Genomic DNA, 21,308 nt, shown 5'->3' with positions numbered 1-21,308 from the left:
GGGCAGGCTATTTTGGTCCAGGGGCTGCACTGCCTGTCCCTTTGCCCCCCGTGGACCAAGCTGGTGGACTGGATGCTGTCAAGGGGCAGGAGCCATCCCCAAAGCCTCTCCCCATCCTGTGATATTAACCAGCCCCACCGCACCCACTTTTCTTCTCTGTACCTCTGCCTGAATGGAAAAAGGGACTCCACAGTGGCTTGCAGGACCAGCTCCTGCAAGCCGCAGCTGAGAACCTTGTCTGCTTCGCGCACTGCTCCCATCACCATTTGGAGATAACAAAGGAATTCCCCTGCGTGCCCCTCCAAGGGGAGGGGGACCAACGTGCAGGGGAATCCCCTTGTTATCTGTGATCACAGACCGGAGATAATGCAGGGATTCATCTCCTTTCCAGGGAAGGGGGAGCGCTTGGGGAGGGGTCAAGGCCCGTGGGAGGGTGCCCAACCCTCTGTGGTCTGGATTGGGAACATCCGCAGGCCAACTTCAGTCAGCAGGCTAGAAGTTCCCTGCCCCTGCTTTACCACCACCTCCACGTCTCTTCCCATCCCCTGCTTTCGGAACACAAGGTTTGAAGGCACAGCCCACAACCAAACCAAACCAAAGCAGACCATTACCTGATAAAGCTGGCAATATATACGTTCACAAAGGTGGCCATCAAGTATTGACAGTCAAACCGATCCATGATACCACCGTGCCCTGGGATGGTGTTGGCAAAGTCCTGAGCAATAAATAAAAAAAATGCCACTTTTCTGAGGCTGGATGAAGTTCAATTTCTGATCCTTGAGTGAACTAGAATGGGTGAGTGAAGATAATCCAATGCCCGTTTATTAACTTCTCACTCTCATCACTGAGAGGGGCAGGAATGAGGAAATGCTTGGGAAGCAGCTGCCATCTCTTGTGTGGAATTCAGCTTCTGCAACAAACTACTGGAGGGGATTTCTGATCCAAACTTGCCATCTCTACACTAGCATGAGCAATAAGCAAGAGTGAAGGATCATCACTACCACCCCACCAAGTAAACATTCCTCTGTTTTTGAACTTGGTGGGATAGCAGTTGTTCACGCCCCAGCAGAAGTTATTGGCCCACTGGTTACCTCAGCAGGCTTTAGCTGTTTACATTAAATCTTTTATGAATTTTTTTTCACATATTGTTTCCTAACGCATGGCTTAGGAGAGGGGTGGACTAGAATTTTTTTTTTTAATCCAGGGTGTAAAACCCCAGCCCCAGGGGCCAAACCTGGCCCTCTGAGGTGCCCCAGATGGCTACGCCCCCTTTCCCCCAACCACTGATTGATTGGTGGTTTCCTGACTTTTGTGCCGTTTTTGCCCCCATACTAAAAGGTTGAAATTCCTCTCCTAAGGCTCAGTGACTGGCAGTAAAAGCTTTAAGCTAACATATGGTGGTATTTTGGGTAGTTTGGCCTGGCTTCTTTTGCTTTCATCCCCATCCACCACTAGAACGTGGCCCCTGAGAGCTTCTCCAAAATGGAACAGGTTCACAACACCCCTGTTTTAAATCAAGCTCCCCTGACACTTTGGATAAATATTTGATTTTTTTCCTTAAATCTATATTCCAAGAGAGGCAGCTACACAGCATACTTGGTTAAAAGTGAAACAGGTTCAATCACTTGTATGCCAACAATTATCTTTCCAGATTTGCATTATTTTCCAGCTGTAACATACCTTGATTTTGAAAGCTCTTTTAAATCCACTTGCAAAAAATCCTCCAAAGGGACCAATAAGGGATGCAAATGTGGAGAGTGCAATGCTGTGGATCTGGAAGGGATACATCCGGATAGTTTTCTGGAGAAAGGAAGGCGAATAATTATAAGCTTCCGAAGCATGCCAGGCCATGTCATGTCACATCACACGTTGGTAGAAAGAAGGGATGGAAAATGGCTACATTGGCTCTATTTTACTTCAGTCTTACGGCTGGCTGATATGTTCAGGAGAACCATTACGTTATTCTCCTGGACTGGGCCACTCTTGGCTGCAAGTGGGAGAATTCCTTTTTTAAATACTCTGCACAACTACACACACACACACACACCCCATAATCTCGGCACATAGTGAAACCCATAGGCAGAACTCCTCTCTCAAATGTGCTAATTTTCTACATGGAGGGAGTTGTCTTTTGCAGGGAAGATTCAAGCAAGAAATGCAGCACTGGAATAGTCAGGGACAAGTTTTAATGTCTGATTCTTCTGCACATATTAGCTTCTCCATGTTTATTTTTACATCTGCCATGTGAGACATGGTGTCTAATTTATTTATTTGCTACATTTATATCCCATCTACCCAAGGCGGCAGTATACATGAACTGGCCTGAAGTCACCCAAGTGAACATCATGGCTGAGTGGGGACGAACCCAGGTCTTCCCAGCCCAGCACTCTTACCACTCTACCACACAGGCTTTCTAGGGATTTAGACCAGGATTTCTACATCCCAACCAGGCACCCTGTCCACTGCACCATCCTGGCTAAGCTGCATACAAGAAGAGTAAAACTTTGATCAACTGAGCCTCTCTACACTTCCAGTGAATATTCTGGAGCTCCTTTCCCTTTCTTCCGCCAGTTCTTCCATTTGGCTATTGTAATCCAGACAACCATATTAAGGATGGATTGACTGCAACTGCAAATCATCACACACATTAGGCAAAGCTATCCAAAGTTGAGCGCCCAGGTCTGGAAGCCTACCCAGCCGATGACAGACTGAAGCACCAATGGGATGTTGTATTCTTGTAGCTGAAAGAGCTCAGGGGGTTCGCAGTCCACAGTGAAGCTGTTGGTGTCATTGTTGAACTCTACGGGGCAGATGAAGCATCTGTATCCGGACATCACATACGACAGCTTCATTATTGGTGTTGGGGAAATGGAAGAGTCAAACGGTTAATTGCTGCCAAGGATTCAAATGGACCAAATCAGTTGGCTAGTACACTTGGGAACCAGAACAGACAACTCTACAAGTTATTCTGGGGCTCAGGCTCAAGAGTTTGAGCATGCCCCCTCCCAGTCCAAAAATGTTTTTGTCTTGGATCGCTACTCAATATCCATCACATATGTTTCAGTTTTGCATGTATCCCCTCTTTCCTTACCTTCATGAACTGAATTCACAAGAACAGGCTACCATTATCATGCTCTTGCACAGCTCTCATTTAGAGAACTTCTGGGTCGACAGTGCCCCATGGGTCAGACCCGTCTGTCTACCACCCTTAACAGTGCCCAAATGTTACCCTGCCTCACTTTGTGTCAGGGTATGGCAACCATTTCCCCTCCTGTCTGTACTGGTCCTACAAAAAAAGCCAGCTGAGCACTTACTAGCAGGCCAAACACAACGGTGGCAAAGAAGCCTCCAATGAAGCCTTCCCAGGTCTTCTTTGGGGAGAGCTGTAGATACAGAGATGGGAAAGAATGTTAAAAAGTGTCATGCCCCAACTGGAGCAGTCTTCCTCGGAGGAGGAGCTAGAGGCCCCAGAAGGCCAGGGTACCCCAGACTAGGGACCGCCACCAGACCCACAGGAGCTTGAACCCTTGGGGGAAGTGGCTGCAGGGCCATCCTTGTCAGGAGAGAGGGACTCTGCCTCTGCGGCAGAGGCTGAGCCACCCCCTGAGCCCCGGGAGCGTTGTCGCCTCAAGTGACAGGCCAGCAGGGCTCCTGTGCGAAGGAGTGCTCGCATCCAGAAAAGGTCTCCTCAGGAGAAAGGGACTCCTCGGGAGTAGGCTCTGGAAAGGGAGCTCTGCTGCAGCTGAGCTCTGGGTGGGTCTGGCTGGCTTTGGGCTTAAAAGCCTTCACTGGAAACCCAGCCTGTGTTGGAACTTGGTCCACCCAGCCTCTGCCATGTATCTTGCCTCCTGAATCGTGCCCTGTGTGATGCTCTGTTTCCTGACCTTTTGGACTGCTCAGCGACCCTGCTCCTGGACTGCGTAATGTACCTGACTGATTTACTGTGTTTGACCTCTGGCTTGTTATCTTGACTACTCCCGCTGCTGCCTGATCGCTGTTGCATGCCTGACTGCCAGTGTTCTGATCTCTGCCTGGATTTTGACCACCCCCGCCTTAGCTTAAAACTCCTTGGACTGAAACCTTTGTGACTGACCATCTGCTTGCCAACTTGACTACTCTATTGCTTTGCTCCCTGTATGTGCTTGCAAATAGCCAAGAGTTGCTCTAGAGCAGGACAAAAAGAATGTTTCGGGAGGAACTAGACAGGCTATTGTTGGCTCCATGAAACTAGGAAGTGGGACAGAAATGCTGAAAATAAACCATCAACCAGAATGTTGCCCAGAAGCAGCCTTCCCGACTGGCTGTATCATCAGTGCCTCAGCATCCTAAGCCAATGCCAAAGGCTGCCTTTCTGAGAGCTTCCAATTATCTCCGGGCTTGAACAAACCTTTATCAGTGGGGTGCGTCCAAAGAAGAACCCAAACATGTAGGCCATGATGTCATTGCAGATGACGCAGGAAATCGGGACGATAAACCTAGACAGCAGTAGGAAAAGAAATCAGAGAACCTGCTTAAAGGAGCTATCTGGATTTAAAAAGGGAAATATACTAGACTAGCATTCCCCAACCTGGCGGCTTCGAGATGTGTGGGACTACAACTCCCATCATTTCCAATCAGCATGGCCAAAGGCCATGTTGGCTGAGAATGATGGGAGTTTTATTATTACATTTATGTCCCACCTTTTTTCCTCTTGCAAGGAACCTAAGGCAGCTTATATGATTCTCCTCTCCATTTTATCCTCACAACAACCCTGTGAGGTAGATTAGGCTGAGAGTCAGTGATTGGCCCAAAGTAACCTGCTGAGCTTCATGGCTGAGTGGGGACTAGAACCCGGATCTCCTGAGTCCCAGTCCAACACTCTAACCACTATACCACACTGGCTCACTTGCTCTTCACAGTGGGAGTTGCAGTCCAATATATCTGGAGGCCACCCAGTTGGGGAAGACTGCACTAGATTATATGGCCCCCCATGCACAGCAGCCACAGCTGCAACTGAAACCTGAGATCTGCTTACCAGCATTGAGCTTTAAGCGCTCATTTAAAAACAGAGCATTAATCCTCTGATTTACGTCACTTGTACCAATATATATAGGAAAGAGACCCCATTTCAATTGATAAAACTTCCATTTCTAATTTTGTTTTCAGAATATATATATTGCAAAAAATATATCAAACTGCTGAGACAAATCAGAGGCCAGAACTCCATTTGAAACAGCAATTACAGAAAATTCTGGTAAGCAAATCTCCGGCTTTCAAAAACCACAACTATGACAGAAAAGTATGAATTATTTTGCCCATTAATTGTTTTCAGAACATCAAGACATGAGCTGCCAAAACTGAGTTCAAGATCAAGAGATGCTCTTATTCAACAAGGGTTTTTTAAGCTGTGCTTGCTGTAGTATTCAAATATTAGGAATTTGCTCAAATTGTCCCACTACGGAAGACATCTAGAAAATACCTTCAGCAGTTCTGGATGAGATGTACAGGCAAATTCCATACATTTCATGCCACTGTATTGGTGGAGAGGGAGCTACAGAGGATATCCTACTTTATTTATTCAGGGCCAAACTAAAGGCCTGAAGAAAATCCCTTCTCCAAACTGCTGTTTGCACTGGGGATTAGCATCATTATCACCAATAGGAGATTTTTCCCCAGCATGAGTACCAGCTTCAGAGGAGGGATTTTTCTCAAGATGGTAGCATGGGAGGAAAGAGTTAAATTCCCCCCACGCACACACATGCTGAAATCCTGATAATTATCAGCCCTGCCCCATCACTAGTGTTATTTGCATTTTTTAAAACCTGCACCTTAAATGCAAAGACACAGTTAACGTCAGATCTAGCTCAGCCCTCACAGTTGCTATGTTCCTACTGGCCTATGTGGAGAATTTCCTCCTCCTCTCCATAAAGGGTCTGATTTGCAAAATACTGATCTGCTTCGCAAAAAAATAAAAATAAAAACACAATTCTTGTTTTCAAATGAGCAGAGGGAGCTAACGCAACCAGCAGCTGCATTTGTGAAATACAAAGCTACACCAAAGGTACTTTGACTACCAGGTGACAGATGCCTGCCTGTATAAATGAAACTGCCATGGCCTGAATGTATCCTAATCTGGACAGATGAATTTCTACATGATGTAAAGATGCAAATTGGCCAAAAAGCCAGATGCTTGAAATGCTTCATGCTGGTACGATCTGATTATTAATTTGTTACTACAGTACTTGACCAAATGAAAACAAAGACTGATCAACTTTCAACTGTGGGTGTGATGCACTGCAATGGTTGTGAGGACAGGTGAGTCAATGGATGGATGTGCTGGGAGGGGTGTGGGTGGACACAGGGAGGAAGGTTTCTGCCAGGAACTCTGAACAGGGATTTCTCCCAAATCTTCATATTGCGCTTTTACTAATATTGCTCCATCAAGCAGCTCACCATTAGTTAGTGTTGAGATTTTTCTTTGGTCCTACGTGAAGTAGTTTAGTCTAAAAACCAAGGTAAAGGTTCAGCAAAATTGCTTATTTTGATGTGATTATGACATCAAGAGTGCTCAACCCCAACTTTATTCGAGGCTTGTCCATTTTGCACTGATTCATTAAAATGACTGGAAAAGGATTTGTTAAAGGAAATTCAGGAAATCTCCCGCCTGATAGAATATTTCTTCACTGGCAATGAAAATGACATAGAAGTGGAGATAACAAGGTCAGTATTAGAGCTGGTTTTATAACTCAAATTCTTCCCCATAATATCACCCTGAGAAGAGCTTCTGCCCCCCCCCCAATGGGAAATGTCTTGAAAATAAAGGGCAACCATTGTACTTGAATCGTTTAACTCTTGACTCTGAGGTAGACTGGGCCTGCTGTTCCCCACGTAGGCCTTGACTCCTTAGCAGTCGCCGTGTGAGAGTGGCCTCCTCCTCCTTCATTTTGCTGCTTCTTACGTCAACACTGCTAGGCCTCAGGGCTGCTCTTTGGCTTTTGCCCCCTCCAACCTCACAAAGGGAAGGCACTACTGAGTTCCTTGTAAGGGACAGATGGTCCAGGACTCATAAGAGGTGTGTGATGGGCAGAAATTCAATAGGTGCAGCTTTACTTATAGCATATGAGTAGAAGCAGCACCTGTGGATATTCTGACTATATTTCAGCTGCATGACAGCCAGAAGTTCAACGGGTGCTGCTCCCACATCCAAATACTAGGGGGAACTCCACCTACTGAGTTTCTGCCTGTCATTCAGCTGTCAGACACACAGCTCCAGGCCTGGTAGAAGAAAGCGAAGTTTCAACTACAGAAATTATGACTAAGAGAACATTGACAGGTGCTGGTTCCATACTCATATGCTAGGTAAAGCTACACCTATTTAATGTCTGCCTGTCATGCAGGAGGGTGGTGAAAGCCAAACAGCAGCATCAAAATCTCGCAGTTTTGAGGTAAAAAGAAGCAAAATGAAGAAAGAGGCCGCTCTGAGATAGAACCAAGCACACGACTACAGCTAAAAGACAAGGCCTACCTAGCGGAGAACCTAAGAGACACAAGTTAAACGACTGAACTGCAATGGTTACTTTATTTTCAAGACATTTCTCATTCAGGGGGGCACATTTCACAGCCCAGACAGAAACCCTTCTCAGCTATTTCCAGGGCTAATGACAAAAAGGATGGAGGACACTGAGCAGCCATTGTTTGTTCCCCTCACTTCTCCATAGAGTTGCTCCTCTTTTTTCTTTTTAAAGAAAAAGGGGACACACACAAAATATGCATAAAAACAACAATACTGGAATATAAAATGTTAATATATTTGTAATTACATTAAAATTGTCCTGACATACAAATAACATGGCTGTCTCCCTGAACTTCTCTCTTCCCACATAATCCACCCATACTTTCAGTTACTAATTTTCCACAGGAACACACACAAATATTTTGTCTGGTGTGCTTTTCGTTGTGCTCTTGTACACTGGCATTATACACCATTTGTACCTTCTGCGTTTTGCAAAATCACAGTTGCTTTCAGTCATATTATTGCAGGAACCTTCACTCCCCGTGCTCACCAACCAGGCCTCAAAGAAACACGGGCACTTGTGATGTCACAGCACAGCCCCCCAGGCTTTTGCGTGGGGCGATGGCCAAACTGGAACTTTCAGCCTTGATATCAGCTGTGTATGAGCAGATTTCAGCACCCACAAAAATACCAGATGAATTATAATTGCTTTCTAGAGAGAACTGAACCATTTCCCCCCCTAGAAAGTTGATGTAGCACAGTGAATAGATACTTGTAGGATGGACACATCTTACATCAGCTAATACTGCTCATTGGGCCTGTTCTATTTGGATTTAGTTGGAGCAAGACACTACCTCCCAAAAGTGCCTTGCAGTTTTCTGAACTATTGGTAGTTTCATACAAACACACTTATAATTTAAGAACTACTTTGAACACATTAGAAAAGCAGCCTAAACTGGCTAACACCTACTTAAACTCAGAATTGTTGCAATCTGGATTGTATGACATTCAAGGGCATTTTCAGACAAAAAGCTTAAGTCACCTTTGAGCCTCTCACACTCTGTTAACATCAAGATCAGGCTGTTATGCATGCGGAAGAGAGCATGGGGCAAAGGCATTTGTAACGCAAAAGAGCATTCTTGTCAGTTTAGCTTTTACGTTGGCAAACCAGACTGAAGCAAGAGCCAGGCTTTAACCCCCATGTGGGAAAAGGCGTATTTACTTTTTGCTGAACATGAAGCAACTACTGCTCAAGACCCCTTGAATAACTGCTGTCTCATATTTAGTAAGAGCACACTTATTCGGACATAGCAAAGCAGCCTAGAGAAGACTTAAGTTTCAGTTATGACTTTTCCTCCTGTTTTCCTGAGGCAGGAATCTCTCTAGAGATATCATCATGCTGATCCCAGTTGCAGCCCCATGCAAAAGGCCCCATCAACCCATGCTACAGTCTTCCTCAAGGTCTCCATGGAGGTCCATTCCACACAGCAGAGGCCTAGAAAAGTTTGTAAGCAGCACCGACTCACCAGATCATTCCTTCAAACAGGTTGTGAATGATGAGGTGCGACTGGGTAACCACTATTAGCAAAGTCACATGGGTCCAGCCAAACTAGAAAGAGAGAACATGCAGTCCAGTTTGCAGGGGAAAACATTTCTCAAAAACAAGCCAAAATGCTGATCAAGAATTTATGTGAGAGAGAGAAAGAGTGAGAGAGAGAGCGCGTACACTCTGAAGAATTTTGCATCCCAGTTCCACAGGGATGGGCTCAGCACTAGCAAAAAGCCTTTGTCTCTCATTTGGAATCAAGTAAGCCTTTTCCAGAGATACAGGAGACCTACTTTCCATGCCTCTTTTGAAGAAGGAACTGAAATGGGCTAGACCAAATGTCCACCCAACATTCAGTCTCCAATGCAGGCCAGATCCAAATACTTCAGAATGTTTATGACTTCGTAGGGTCCTGGTCAGCAATTCAGTTTTTAACAGAGGCCACTGAGCAAAAGCCAGAGGGCAAGCAACATTGGCTTCACCCACTGACTCCTCCCACGCTAGCTGAGACGTGGGCAACGCTCTCCTTCCCAGTGTGAACAGCAACTGAGATTTCAAGAGAGCCCTTCCTTTAGGCACTTCCACCGCTCACTTGCATTCCCCTATGTCTTTTGCTGTGTGCATGAACAAACAGCTGACGTGTGTAAAGAAGGGCCCTGCCAAAGCCACAGGAGAATGCAGCCATCCAGCTGCTTGCAGGGACCGAGTGATCTGAACATATAACACCAATTCTGTGCCAGCTAGCACTGGTTGCAAGTGTGCTTTGGGGCACAACTCAAAGTACTGGCTGTTTCCTTTAAGGCCCTAAACAAGGGGTAGGAACCCATGGCCTTCCAGATGTTGCTGGACTCCAATTCCCATCAGCCCGTGCTACCATGGCCAATCAGGGAGCTGGAGATTCCCCACTCCTACCCCAAAAGGTTTGGAAACAGGTTATTTGAAGGACTGCCTACACCTATGAGAGCCTGCTCAGCCCTTTAGATTGGGCGCAGAGGCCCTGCTCTTGGGCTGACCAGTAAGGTCCATCAGGTTGGTAGACACAAGAGACAGGGCCTTCTCAGTGACAGCCCTATTACTGTGGAACTCCCTCCCACAGGAGGTGGACTTGGCTCCCTTGTTGTCCGGTTTTAAAAAAGCTCTAAAAACCTGAATGGATAATGATGCTGGTCTATGTTCTTCAGTTCTAATTTTAGCCACTGCAGCTATTTTACTGCTGATTTTGGAATTTATTGTTTGCAGGTGGTTATTACTGTGAATTTTGTATCTGACCTTTCACCTGTTTTATGATGATTTTATGCTGTGAACTACCTTGAGGGGGCTGTTTTGGCCCTGAAAGGCAGTATTAAAATACCTAAATAAATAAAGTAGCACTTGTGGGTGGGTTCCATTTGCTGCTCCCCTTCCTGCCACTCTATGTGTTTTAAACATTTTGATCCTGATACATTAAATTTCAATGTAAATTTCAATACATGGGATATCCAGCTCTGAGCTTTAATAGTCATTGCACATTCAAGTTTAATAGACTCAGGTGTTATAGACAATGCCCTGGTTTGCACATAATGGCAGCCCAGAGGTTTTTCTAAATCTGGGTTACCATGAGCGAGCCAACGTGCTAGTGCACGCAGCTCAATTGCTCCTGCCTGGCTCTTCCTACCAGTGGGAGGCGGCTAATCCAAGCTAGGGACTCTGTCTCTGGCTTGGTTAGCATCACATCCGAACCGGGAACACTGCTTGTCTCTCCCCTGACAAACCAGAGCTGTAATCCAGGGTTTGTTCTTGGGTTATAAGTCTGGCTTGTTGGGGCAGAGACAAGCCAGAGTTTCCAGTTCAGACATAACGCTAACCAAACCAGGGATGGAGAGTTCTTGGCTTCTTTAGCCACTTCCACTGGCAGAAAGAGCCAAGCAGGAGTGACCAGGCCATGGGCACCGGCACGCTGACTTGCTCATGGTAACTTCAAGTTTAAAAAAACACTCTGGGTTGCCGTTACATGTGAACCCAACAAGATAATCCAGAAATGCATTCTAAGTCCCTGACAAAAAGGGGGGGGGGGGGGCTTCAGACGTCTAAAGAAAATGAGGGAGTGCCAAAGAAACTTTAAAGGTATTTAGACTGCCAGGAGTTGTGGGTCTCCCCACTTCCACACACATTAAGCCAAAACTGAAGTAAAGGAAATACGGAAAGGTTTTAAGGCTTGTGTTTTTCTAAACCAAGATGTGAATAGCCTGTTAATTTCCATCTCTCTCTCTCCCTCCCCCACTTCATGAGCTATTAACTCTGAAAGTACAAAATCCATTTACTTAATCTTACCATGTAGAATTGGAGTCGATAATGCTTTTTGACCAGACTCAAAACAAACATGCAGAAGCCTGCAGAAGGAGAGATGGGAGGTGGTAGTGGGAGAAATTAAATAACAGAAATACCTTTCTTATTCTCTGCTCATCCACATCAAAGTTTCATGGAGCCCCAGTAGCACTCTTACGTCAGCGGAACCAACACCTCCATGGGACCCACAGACATAATGAAAGCTGTGGCATTTCTACCCACCCCATTCATTATACTGCCAAGGTACGTACTGCAAAAGAGGGTTCTACCCTCAAAGGCAGCCTTAGAACTGCAAAAAAATATATAAAATAACTAAATCCTGCTGATGTTCCATCACCTCTCAGCCAAAACAGGGGAACACCATCAAAACCATCATCCCGGGGCCATATTTCTCCCTTGTGATGCATAATTCAGGCAGGGCTGAACAGCCTTATTGGTCCAAGGGCTGCATTGGGTGATGCCAGGGACACACACACACACACACACACACACACACGCACCTGGAGTTGGAAGGGAAGGGCTTCCCTTGCTAATGCAGAGAATCCCTTCCTTATCTCCATTCTCTCAGTAGAGACTGGAGAAAAGGAAAGGGCTTCTCTCGCTAGCACTAGCAAGGGAAACGTGGAGCAGTTGTTGCCACAATTTTTTCAGCAGCAGACATGGGGCGGGGGTCTGGCAGGCTGCCAGAAACAGCTTGGTGTGCTGCATGTGGCACCTGAGCCACACTTTTTGCACCCCTGAGTTAAGGAAGTGCAGAGTGTGAGTTCATTAGGTCATGCATTTCACCAGTCCTACTCCACATAAAAGGCAGGCATGAGGATGGATGAGCAGGGCAACTTCAGGCTAGACGGCTTTCAAATGGGGTTAGAGAAATTCACGGAGGAGGAGGAAGGTTCCGCGAATCACTCTAATCCAGTGAGGGGAAGGCAATAAAAACCACCTCCCTTGTTGGAGTCGAGACCTTTATAAGATGTCTGGGGCAATTAAGCTGCAGCACCAGGAGTGTGCTGGACCCTCCCCCACCTTCATGTGTCCAGTGGCCCTGATGTCACCACCACCTTAAGGCTGCATTGCAAACCTTCTGTTCTGGGACGCAGAGCACCCATCGCATGTTTGCACAGGAGATCTGTGATCCAGCCAAGGAATGAGAAGCACACTTTCCCATTCCTGGATTGGAGATTTTTGGGATACAGGGCGTGGAGACTTGCAGAGGAAGGCAACACACACCTCTCCCTCTCTGCCAGAAAGCAATGGTCCTGGACACACTTCAGAAATGTTTCCACCCCTTCCCCAAACCAGAGTTTCTGCATGGATTCCAGTGCAGGTAGAACTCTGCTGCCACTTCCCTGTCATTTACATCCAGCCCCCTCTGCGTTTCTTTACCGCAGTTCCAGCAGCCACCTTCCCTTGTTCAACAGCATTGCCATCTTGGCATATCTTCAGAGACATTTTGCCAAACACAGGGCAGAACTAAAATTGAGCTGGGGCGGGACTAGATGGCCTATAACTCTCTGACTGCATGAAAACATGGTACCCAATGAGAAAAGGGCCCTCTAGCAGAGGTGGCTCCATCTTGCCTTTTAGAATTTGATGAGCAAGTTCTCATTTTTTTAATTAATTTCTTTTGGTAAGGTAGTCTTACAATCAGTTATTACAAAAAACTTAATACAATTTTAAAATAAATGTGCTCTGTTATCTTCATTTAGTTGTTATAATGTCCAGATGCTCAAAACAAATCCGATTAGCAAGTTACAATGCACTGGCAATCCCAAGCAATCCATTTCAAGCCCCATAATTCCTGAATGGGAGAACACTGTTCAGCTTACCTGTTAAATAGAGGGCAAAGGAAATGAAGCGGTGGTATTTGCTAAGAATCCTCAAAGGCTCCTCCCTCTGGACCAGCATGAAAAAATAATCTGTTACTGTCTCGCCATAGAAGAAGTAGTTCACACAGAGCAGGAAATACCTAAAATAAAGACACAGCCAACCAGGATGTAAACTCTGATCCAGGAAGAGAGGTAGCTGGCAGCATGTATATAAGCCCTCAGTATCCTCCCAGACCTTTGCTTGGCTACCACCTCCTCAGTTCCTTTGCTCCAGCTCCTCACTCATGGACAGGTAGCAACCCTGAGAGCATCTCATTAATGTTAACATTCCTGTTGGTATGGGAGCTCAAACAGGCCCATGCGCAGCAGTGGTAGCTGGTGCTCCACTGATGGTGCGGAGATGTGCTCCCCACTGCTGAACTCTCCAGTTGCGCCTCCCACCCAATCGGAGACTAATTTTTCCTCCTTGGGAAGTCAGGTGTGAGGAGCATCTGGCTCAGCAACCCTTCTGCCTTCAGAGTTTAAAAACTGGAGCGTGGGAAAGGGCAGGTGATTGCTCCTTGGCAGACACCGAAGTGTCACCAATTGCTGGAATGAGACAGTGTGCATAGACTAGCCTTCTCCAACCCTTCAGGTATGTTGGGTTATAACCCCCATCATGGCCTGCTGGCTGGAAGATGACGGGAACTGTAGTCCAACACATCCGGACAGTGCCGGGTTGGGGCTGGCCTAGAGAATGGTTGAAAGGGGGCTGCTGGGGGGAGCCAATGGAGGGCTGAAGTTGCTGATGGCCAACGCCCCCTTGCTCCTGGTGGGAAGGTGGCTTATGACCTTTATTTCCATCACAGTGGGGTGCAAGGGGGGGAGAGGATGAGGCTCTGAGCTTGGAACAGCCTAAACTTCGGTTGTTACTGGAAACACCTCCATAAAGAAATCTTCTAGAAAAATGGAACCTATAGACTCCCCTTGATGTTTATCAAAACAGCACAAGATCTGGCTCCCCTTACCAGCTGAGCGTTCTGAACCAGGGCAGCTCATAGGAATGATAAACGTTGTAGCCAATTGTGATGATCTCCTGGAAACACTTGATCTGTACGCACATCACCTGCAAGGCACAAGCATTCATGTTACACCATTTCCGTCCCACTTTACAAAACCAAGAACCTGTATAGTGCTTTCAAGGGTTCAAAGTGTTGCACGTACACTCTTTTGCTGTATCCTTCACGCAGTAGTGGAGACAGTAACAGGGCAATAGCGATAACGGGCACCATTATTCCCATGGGAGGGCACTTTGGCTGAGAGATTTTGAGAAAATATGGTGAGGGAAATGAGAAAATTTCCCTCACCATATTTCAGATTAGAATCAAGACTGAGAAACTTCAGATTTCCCCTTCCGTCACTTGCAGGAATCGGAATTCATATCTGCCTTGCCAAGGCTTGCCAGCCTGGTGCCCTCCAGATATGTCGGGACTACAACATTCATCATTCACGGCCGTTGGCCATGCTGGCTGGACGTGATGGGAGTTGCAGTCCAACACATCCGGAGGGCACCAGGTTGGCGAAGGCTGGCTTAGCCCACGCCAGCAACTCCATCCAAGGAGCCATGAATGTATGTGCCTCTGTTAGTCCTTGGTGGCATCCTGACAGACGCGGGGGCAAGGGGGGGACCCCTTCTCCCTCTTCTTTCCTGAAGCAATTCTTACCACAGGTGACTGTGCAAATAGCTATTCACAAGGCTTAATTAAAACCTGTGCATATACGCACAGGCTCCTCTGGGCACACTAAGTCACATAAAGGAGGTGGTGCACGAAGGACAAAGTGGGAGCCTTGGTAAGAACAATTTCTCCAAGGTTCCCTGTAGGCAGTATGTCAGTCTTCCCCAACCTTGGGTCCTCCAGATGTGTTTGACTACAACACTGGCTGATGCACACTGCAGCTTTGGGGAAGGCTACAATATGCTAACACTATGGCTGATGCTTGGACACAAGGGTACTTACTCCTGGCCTATCTAAAGCACCGTGATGGTGTCCCAACTGCATCAATTTATCAGAGGATATAGCAATGGTTTAGGAGACCTCATGTGAATCATGCACAGCCTCTCTTCTAGCATGGATACTGGAGGGGGGTGGAGTGGAGAGGTCTCAAGGACTGCTCCCCACAGTCTGCAGCACTGTCACATTTCTTTCTGCTTGCTCAGATTGCTGGGTTAACAGCGAGGAAATGCTTTTCTTGTCTGCATCCTCCTCTCACACAAATTTGCTCTGAGATCTACATCAAAGAGCCCCCAAAAGGGACGCATCTGATCTTAGGAAGTAATCATTCAAAAAGCACCCCTGAAGGAAGGCAGAGCAAAGCACAATTTTCACTAGAAAAATAACCCCTTCAAATAAGGGATGCCAATCAGAGATAGAAGGAAAAGGTCACCTGTGAAGTAATGGAGTGGGAAGGCGAGAGCAGCAGGTAAAAACAGTGGTGTTTAACGAAGTTCTATACTACCCCTTCAACAACAGTTTCTAGGGTGGTTTACAAATAGACTCATGAAACTAAATACAAGATAAAGGAAACAAAAGCAGTTCTTAAAAGCAGTGCTTAAAAGCAGGATGAAAGCACGGGCTGAAAATCCTTTAAAAAACCTAGGAGAAAAAAGAGCTTCATCTGGCACTAATGAGATAACAGTGAGCCTTCCTAGGGTGGGCAGTCCACAGGAGCCTCAACCAAAAATGCCCTTTCTCTGGCTGCCACTTGCCTCATCTCAGACAGTGAGGGCACCTGGAGGTGGGAAAGTGACATTCCTTTGGGCTCCTGGGTCCCAAGCTCTGAAGGGATTTATTGGTAAGGAGCAGCACCTTCATTTTTGCTCAGAAATGGACCGGGAGTCAGTGAAGTTCTCAACACTGCCAACTTGTGTACCCAGTTAGCATCCTAGCAGTTGCGTTCTGTACTGGCTGCAGTTCCAGGCCATCCTCAAAGGCAGACTCATGTCCAATGCATTGCAGTGGACGAAGCAGGAGGTTATCGGAGCATGGATCACGGCAAATGAGTTCGGATTTCTGTGAATCTGCCCTGCAGATTCTGCAGCGGACCAGCATTTTCTGAGTCGCGTGGATTCTGGGGACTTTGGACCAGTTTTTTACTGGGGGGGGGGTTGTGGAAGTCACTCTTGCAAGCAGGAACACAATTCTTATACATCCCTTAAAAAAATCCAATTCCATCAATGAGTGGACGATGGGATGTAAGACACCTAACCATCTGCAAAACACAGATAGAACGGCTTTAATAAGATCATTACATCCCCAGTGGCAAGGCCATGCCCACCCAGGAAGGGCTGCGGTTGGCACACCAGCCTAAACTGTTGAAAGGTGCTTCTTGCCCCTGAGATTACTTAGCCTCTAAGGGCAAAGCTGGATTTAAGAGCAACTGTGAACAACAAAGCTGATCCTTTAGGACAGGATTTGGAAACATGAGGTCCATGGGCCAATTGCAGCCCCCCAAACGTTTTTGTGGTCCCCGCTGTGCTCCCTGCCACCACCGCAATTGCACTGCCAGCAAAAAGTGCTGCAATTTTGCAGGGGAGCAAGGTGTGGGGGGCATGCACCTTGTTGACAAGCAGCACTGTGCTCCTGGAAGTACGATTCTGCTTGGAAGCAAGGTGCACGCTCCCCACACAGCCCCCCACTTGGGCAATGTCCTGATCAACTTGCCGTCCCTAGAGCAAGTGCATTCAAGCCTCAGTACAGCACCTGATGGATCACGGATTCATCTTAAACTCCTAGAAGAGCTTTCTGCAGCCACAGAGAATAAATCTGGGACTGTACAGGGAGATGGTATCAGGAACAAAGGATCCTTTCGCTGGAGAGGCGACAGAAGGCAGCTGCTCTTACCTCTAGCATCAGGCATAAGAGACAGGCAGATGCAGTGGAACTGGCCCAGAGGCTGGGACTCCTGGGCTCCTGTCAGGAGGCTGGGCCAGGTTCCAGGTCTGACTCCTACAGAGACTTCTTCCCAGCAATGCTTAATGAGTCCACCTTGCAGCCCACACCACTTCTTGCCAGGACAATTATGCTCCACTCAAGTGTAGGTGTCTGGAAGGCTAATTAAGCCCTCCATGCACTGAGCACCCTAGTGCTCTCCCCCCAGCAGAGGATGGGAGGAAGAAGAGAACAATCCTTCCACCACTGGGAGCCCCTCATCCCTCTCCCCTCCGTGTCGGGGCAGAGGGAGATCGGTTTTTGTATGAAGCACCTTGCTGGTGATCTGGGGCTTTTCCTCATCCTGGCAGAAGACCACAGCCTTCGTCTCTGCTTCCTGGGAAAGTTGGGGGATGAAGGGAGAGGATGCAGAGTGCCTGTGCAGGGATCCACAGCTACTTCCCTGCCTAGAAGGGAATGACAGTACTCTCTTCCCCCCGCCCCCCAGCCTTAGCTAAAAGGACGCAGGGAAGGGGGCAGGAGAGAGAGAAAAAGAACAAGCAATTTAGAGGTGCTCCCAAGAACTCCTGCCTCCCGTACCGAAGGCAGAGACAGAATGGGAGGGCAGAAAGGCCTCTCTCCCTGGTGGACTCTGAAGCCTTGCACCAGGAGGATGGGATTTCCCAAAGGCATGGACTGCCCTCTAGCTTCCAAGGACAAAAGGGACATTTTTCAGAGAGAGATGGAGGAACATGAGAAGCTGCCTTCCTATGAGTCAGACCCTGGGTCCCTCTAGCTCAGTGTTGTCGACAGTGACTAGGAGCAGGGGCTCTCCAAGGTTTCAGGCAGGAGTTTTTCCAGCCCTCCCTGGAGATGCCAGGGACTGAACCGGGGAGCAGGGGCTCTATCAAGGACAGCATCTTCCCGTAGACACTATATTTTTGGCATAGCCTGTATAAAGCAAGGGACAGTGACTGATAGCTATGAAATGCCGTGGTGTAGTGGAGCCAAGACTCTCAGGGCCAGCGCTTTTTGATTAGCAGAGATGGTGACATCAATCTGCCATTCCTCAGAATTCCCTGTTCCCTCTGAGCCAGCGGCAATCCTCACAGGGGCTGGGGAGAAATGGATTTTCCCAGGAACTATTTACTGTTCCTTGTCATCATGTAAAGTATTCGGGGGGGTAGTTTGGTCTTGAATGGGCAACTAAGGCCCATTAGCTTTTGGAAAGGAGATGAAAAGTGCTTAAACAGGCCTGTTGATTTTTTTTAAAAAAATTATTCAATTCCTATTCCGCCCAGTAGCCAAAGCTCTCTGGGCGGTTCACAAAAACAGGGAAACCTGAATCAGGCGCGGCCCCTGTAATGTCGGACTCTCCTTGGGAGCATGGCTCCAAGGGCTGTCATGATGAGCACCTGCACTTAGGGATGGCGGAGAATTCTGCCACGGATCTCAGTGAGGTCGAATGCCAGTGCATTCGGCCCCCCAAAATCTGTGGTGGAACGAAGCCCCTCCCCGCCCCACGAAAGGCGCGTGAAATGGAGCATCTACCTGGTGTCATTCGCTTCACAATTTTTGCCGTGATAGGCTACGTAAATACTTATGTAGCCTATCACAGCTAACACAGGGGTGCCATTTGTGTCCCTGCGGAGGCCATGATAGGCTACGTAAATATTTACGTAGCCTATCACAGCAAAAAAGAGGGAACGCAAATGGCGGCCGCCATAGGGCCTATCACGGCCAAAAAAGGGGACACAAATGGCGGCGGCTATGGCGGTCGCCACTTGCGTCCCTGCGCAGCCCAGCAGTGGCTGGATGTCATTGCGGGCGGCCCCGGCTGGCAGCTCTGTGGAGTCGCCGCGGAGTGGAGCGGGCCAGCGAGGATTTCGGGGGGAGGGACGGAGTGCCTCCCCCCCACCGCAGATGTCACAAAACGAAACAGGTAAGTCGTTTCGTACATCCCTACCTGCACTGAGCGAGAGAGGGAGAGTGCGCACACAAGAACTTACAATCATCATCAGCACCATAGGTCCCAGATAAATTATGATGAAGAAAAAGACGATCATCGCCAGAGTCAGGATGCCTCTCACCCACCAGTTCTTCCACCTGCACCAGAAGAGGGGAAGTGTCAAAAGACGGGCGTTCCGAGTCCAAAAGCGCTCTCCTATGCAGAAGAAAGGCTCCCCCCACTCAAGAAGTTTGGTCTTTTCGGTGAAACAAGAATATGACATCAGCCCAGCCATCAGGCCCCAGACTCCCAGACTGTGTGCCACAATTAACTGACTGGTTGGTTGAATAATTAAAGGTTGCCATGAAGCCAAAGCACCATCCACAGCGGAGCGTCCAGCACCATCCCTGTGTAGTCCCCTCTTCTGGCCTGGACTCAGCTTCAGCTGAGCAGCAGATGGGGGCAGTGCGTGGGGGGTTCATGGCAGGCACCATGCTGTGACCTCCACTAAGCTCTCGATGCTGCCATGAGCATGCCCTGGCCCTCAGAAGAGGTGAGGTTTGAATTATGGGCTGTGCTGCTTGTCATTGGAAGGCTGTGGTGCCCATCTCTGCTCAAGCCATCAGTTACGCAGCAAACCAGGTGACCGTCCTGGAGCTTAACCCAGTTCATGGGCCAGCGGGAGAACAAAATGAGGTAAGAATGCATTACGGCTCGCAATGGGTGGAATTCCCCACTCCCACCCCCAGTCTATGCCAGAAATAATCTGAGGAACTGGATTATGTTGCTGAATCAAACACACCCACAATGTTTGAGCAGCAGAATCCAGGCCCTGAATTAAGTCTAGCGTGGAACAGGGTCCTGTCCTGGAGCACTCCCCAGCACCACCTAACGTCAGAAGAGCCATGCTAGACCAGACCAAAGGCCTCTCTAGTCTAGCATTCTGTTCCCACAATGGCCAGCCAGCTGCCCCCATGCAAAGCCCACAAGCGGGACACAAGCACGATAGCGTCCTCTCACTTGTGTTCCTCTGTGGAATTCAGAGGCTCTTCCCTTTTTGTGCAGTTATCGGAGGGCTCATGGTGAGCCCTTTGCTAGGCCTCAGGCAGTGCTGTAAACGTGGCCTAGACACCACTGCACGTTCCTGCAACAGTATCTAGCTAGGGTCTCCTGGAAGGCCTGCATGAGCCCTCTTCACTTCTGCCACTGCATCCAGGTAAGTCAGGGAAAGGGAGGGGAGACACCAAACAGATCCATTTTGGCTTAGACCTCATATTAGATGGATCAAGGGACCAGGCCGACAGAGTACAATGACCAACCCCTTCCATTTTCAGGCCTTGTCCCATCACTTATCCTGAGAATTTGCAGAGAAGGACAAAAGCTACGCCGGGGACATTTATACTTCAGCAGTCCTATTCTTCACAGGAGATCAGCTTCCTAGTAGCTTTCAAAGTTTGCGACACCTTTAGCAAGGGTGAGACATAATTGCTATTTCTAGCACTGGCTGCTTCTTGAAAGAACATAGCTCATATCCCTGAGGGTCTGTTTGCAGATGGTCACGCTCCAAACACTGCTGGAGAAATGAACGACTGGAGAATATTAGATTGTGAACCCTTTGGGGACAGCAACAGATACAGCTTTGAAATGGTGGCAACCTGTCTCAAGGGCACAGGAGACTCAGGCTATATAAATAATATTAAATACATATTCTAGAAATGAAGACCAAAATGAAGGTTGTACAATGCCAAGGCTCTAACCCAGGGATGGAGAGAAGGCAGACGGAGGCCTACTGGTAGATCTCTGGGTGATTTGGGGGTTTCTAACTCCCAAATGTTTAACAACAAAAACACCCCCCCACCCCAAAATTAGGCTGGCCTTAATCAGATTGGGCAGGGCCATATTTCATCCAAGCAATATTTGTTTGTGGGTGGTTCAGCCTCTACCTCTTAGCACATGGGGGTGGCCTAAGTTGCCAGATTAGGACCAAACAAGGAGGATAGGGAATTCTCTGAATAGGAAAGTTAGTGCCCACATTTTTTTAAAAAAGAGGGCTGTTTGTTGCAATACTACCACCACCATTTTGGTGCTCCTTCTCTGCGGAACAATATAACAATTAGATCATGGTTGGGCAACTTGTAGGCCAAAACATCTAGAGAGTCACAACTCCCACAATCCCTTAGCATGGGCTGTACTCACTAGGACTGATGGGAGTTGTAGGCCAAAACATCTGAAGAGCCACAAGTTGCCCATCCCTGAATTATAT

General features: G+C 47.7%; 1 protein-coding gene across 2 annotated transcripts in view; it reads right to left on the bottom strand.

Annotated features, from left to right (window-relative positions):
* Nucleotides 1-21,308, bottom strand: part of CDS2 (CDP-diacylglycerol synthase 2) — a 47,908-nt gene that overhangs the window by 7,572 nt on the left and 19,028 nt on the right. For both annotated transcript variants that reach the window (XR_014783769.1, XM_084804199.1), the window contains exons 3-12: nucleotides 19,107-19,203; nucleotides 14,197-14,294; nucleotides 13,190-13,329; nucleotides 11,349-11,407; nucleotides 9,019-9,101; nucleotides 4,388-4,475; nucleotides 3,315-3,383; nucleotides 2,694-2,846; nucleotides 1,681-1,800; nucleotides 612-715 (exon numbers count right to left, since the gene is read on the bottom strand). Coding sequence is in view for 1 of the 2 variants with exons in the window: in XM_084804199.1 (XP_084660325.1) it covers nucleotides 612-715; nucleotides 1,681-1,800; nucleotides 2,694-2,846; nucleotides 3,315-3,383; nucleotides 4,388-4,475; nucleotides 9,019-9,101; nucleotides 11,349-11,407; nucleotides 13,190-13,329; nucleotides 14,197-14,294; nucleotides 19,107-19,203 (1,011 nt within the window). In the remaining variant the exon portion in view is untranslated. The remainder of the gene's footprint in view (nucleotides 1-611; nucleotides 716-1,680; nucleotides 1,801-2,693; nucleotides 2,847-3,314; nucleotides 3,384-4,387; nucleotides 4,476-9,018; nucleotides 9,102-11,348; nucleotides 11,408-13,189; nucleotides 13,330-14,196; nucleotides 14,295-19,106; nucleotides 19,204-21,308) is intronic.

This window comes from Heloderma suspectum, chromosome 6 (genome assembly GCF_057233095.1).
Source record: "Heloderma suspectum isolate Gila_16-S chromosome 6, 16-S_ref, whole genome shotgun sequence".
NCBI lineage: Eukaryota > Metazoa > Chordata > Lepidosauria > Squamata > Helodermatidae > Heloderma > Heloderma suspectum.
The sequence above is the reverse complement of the archived record's forward strand: the minus strand, read 5'-3'. Positions and strand labels throughout refer to the sequence as shown.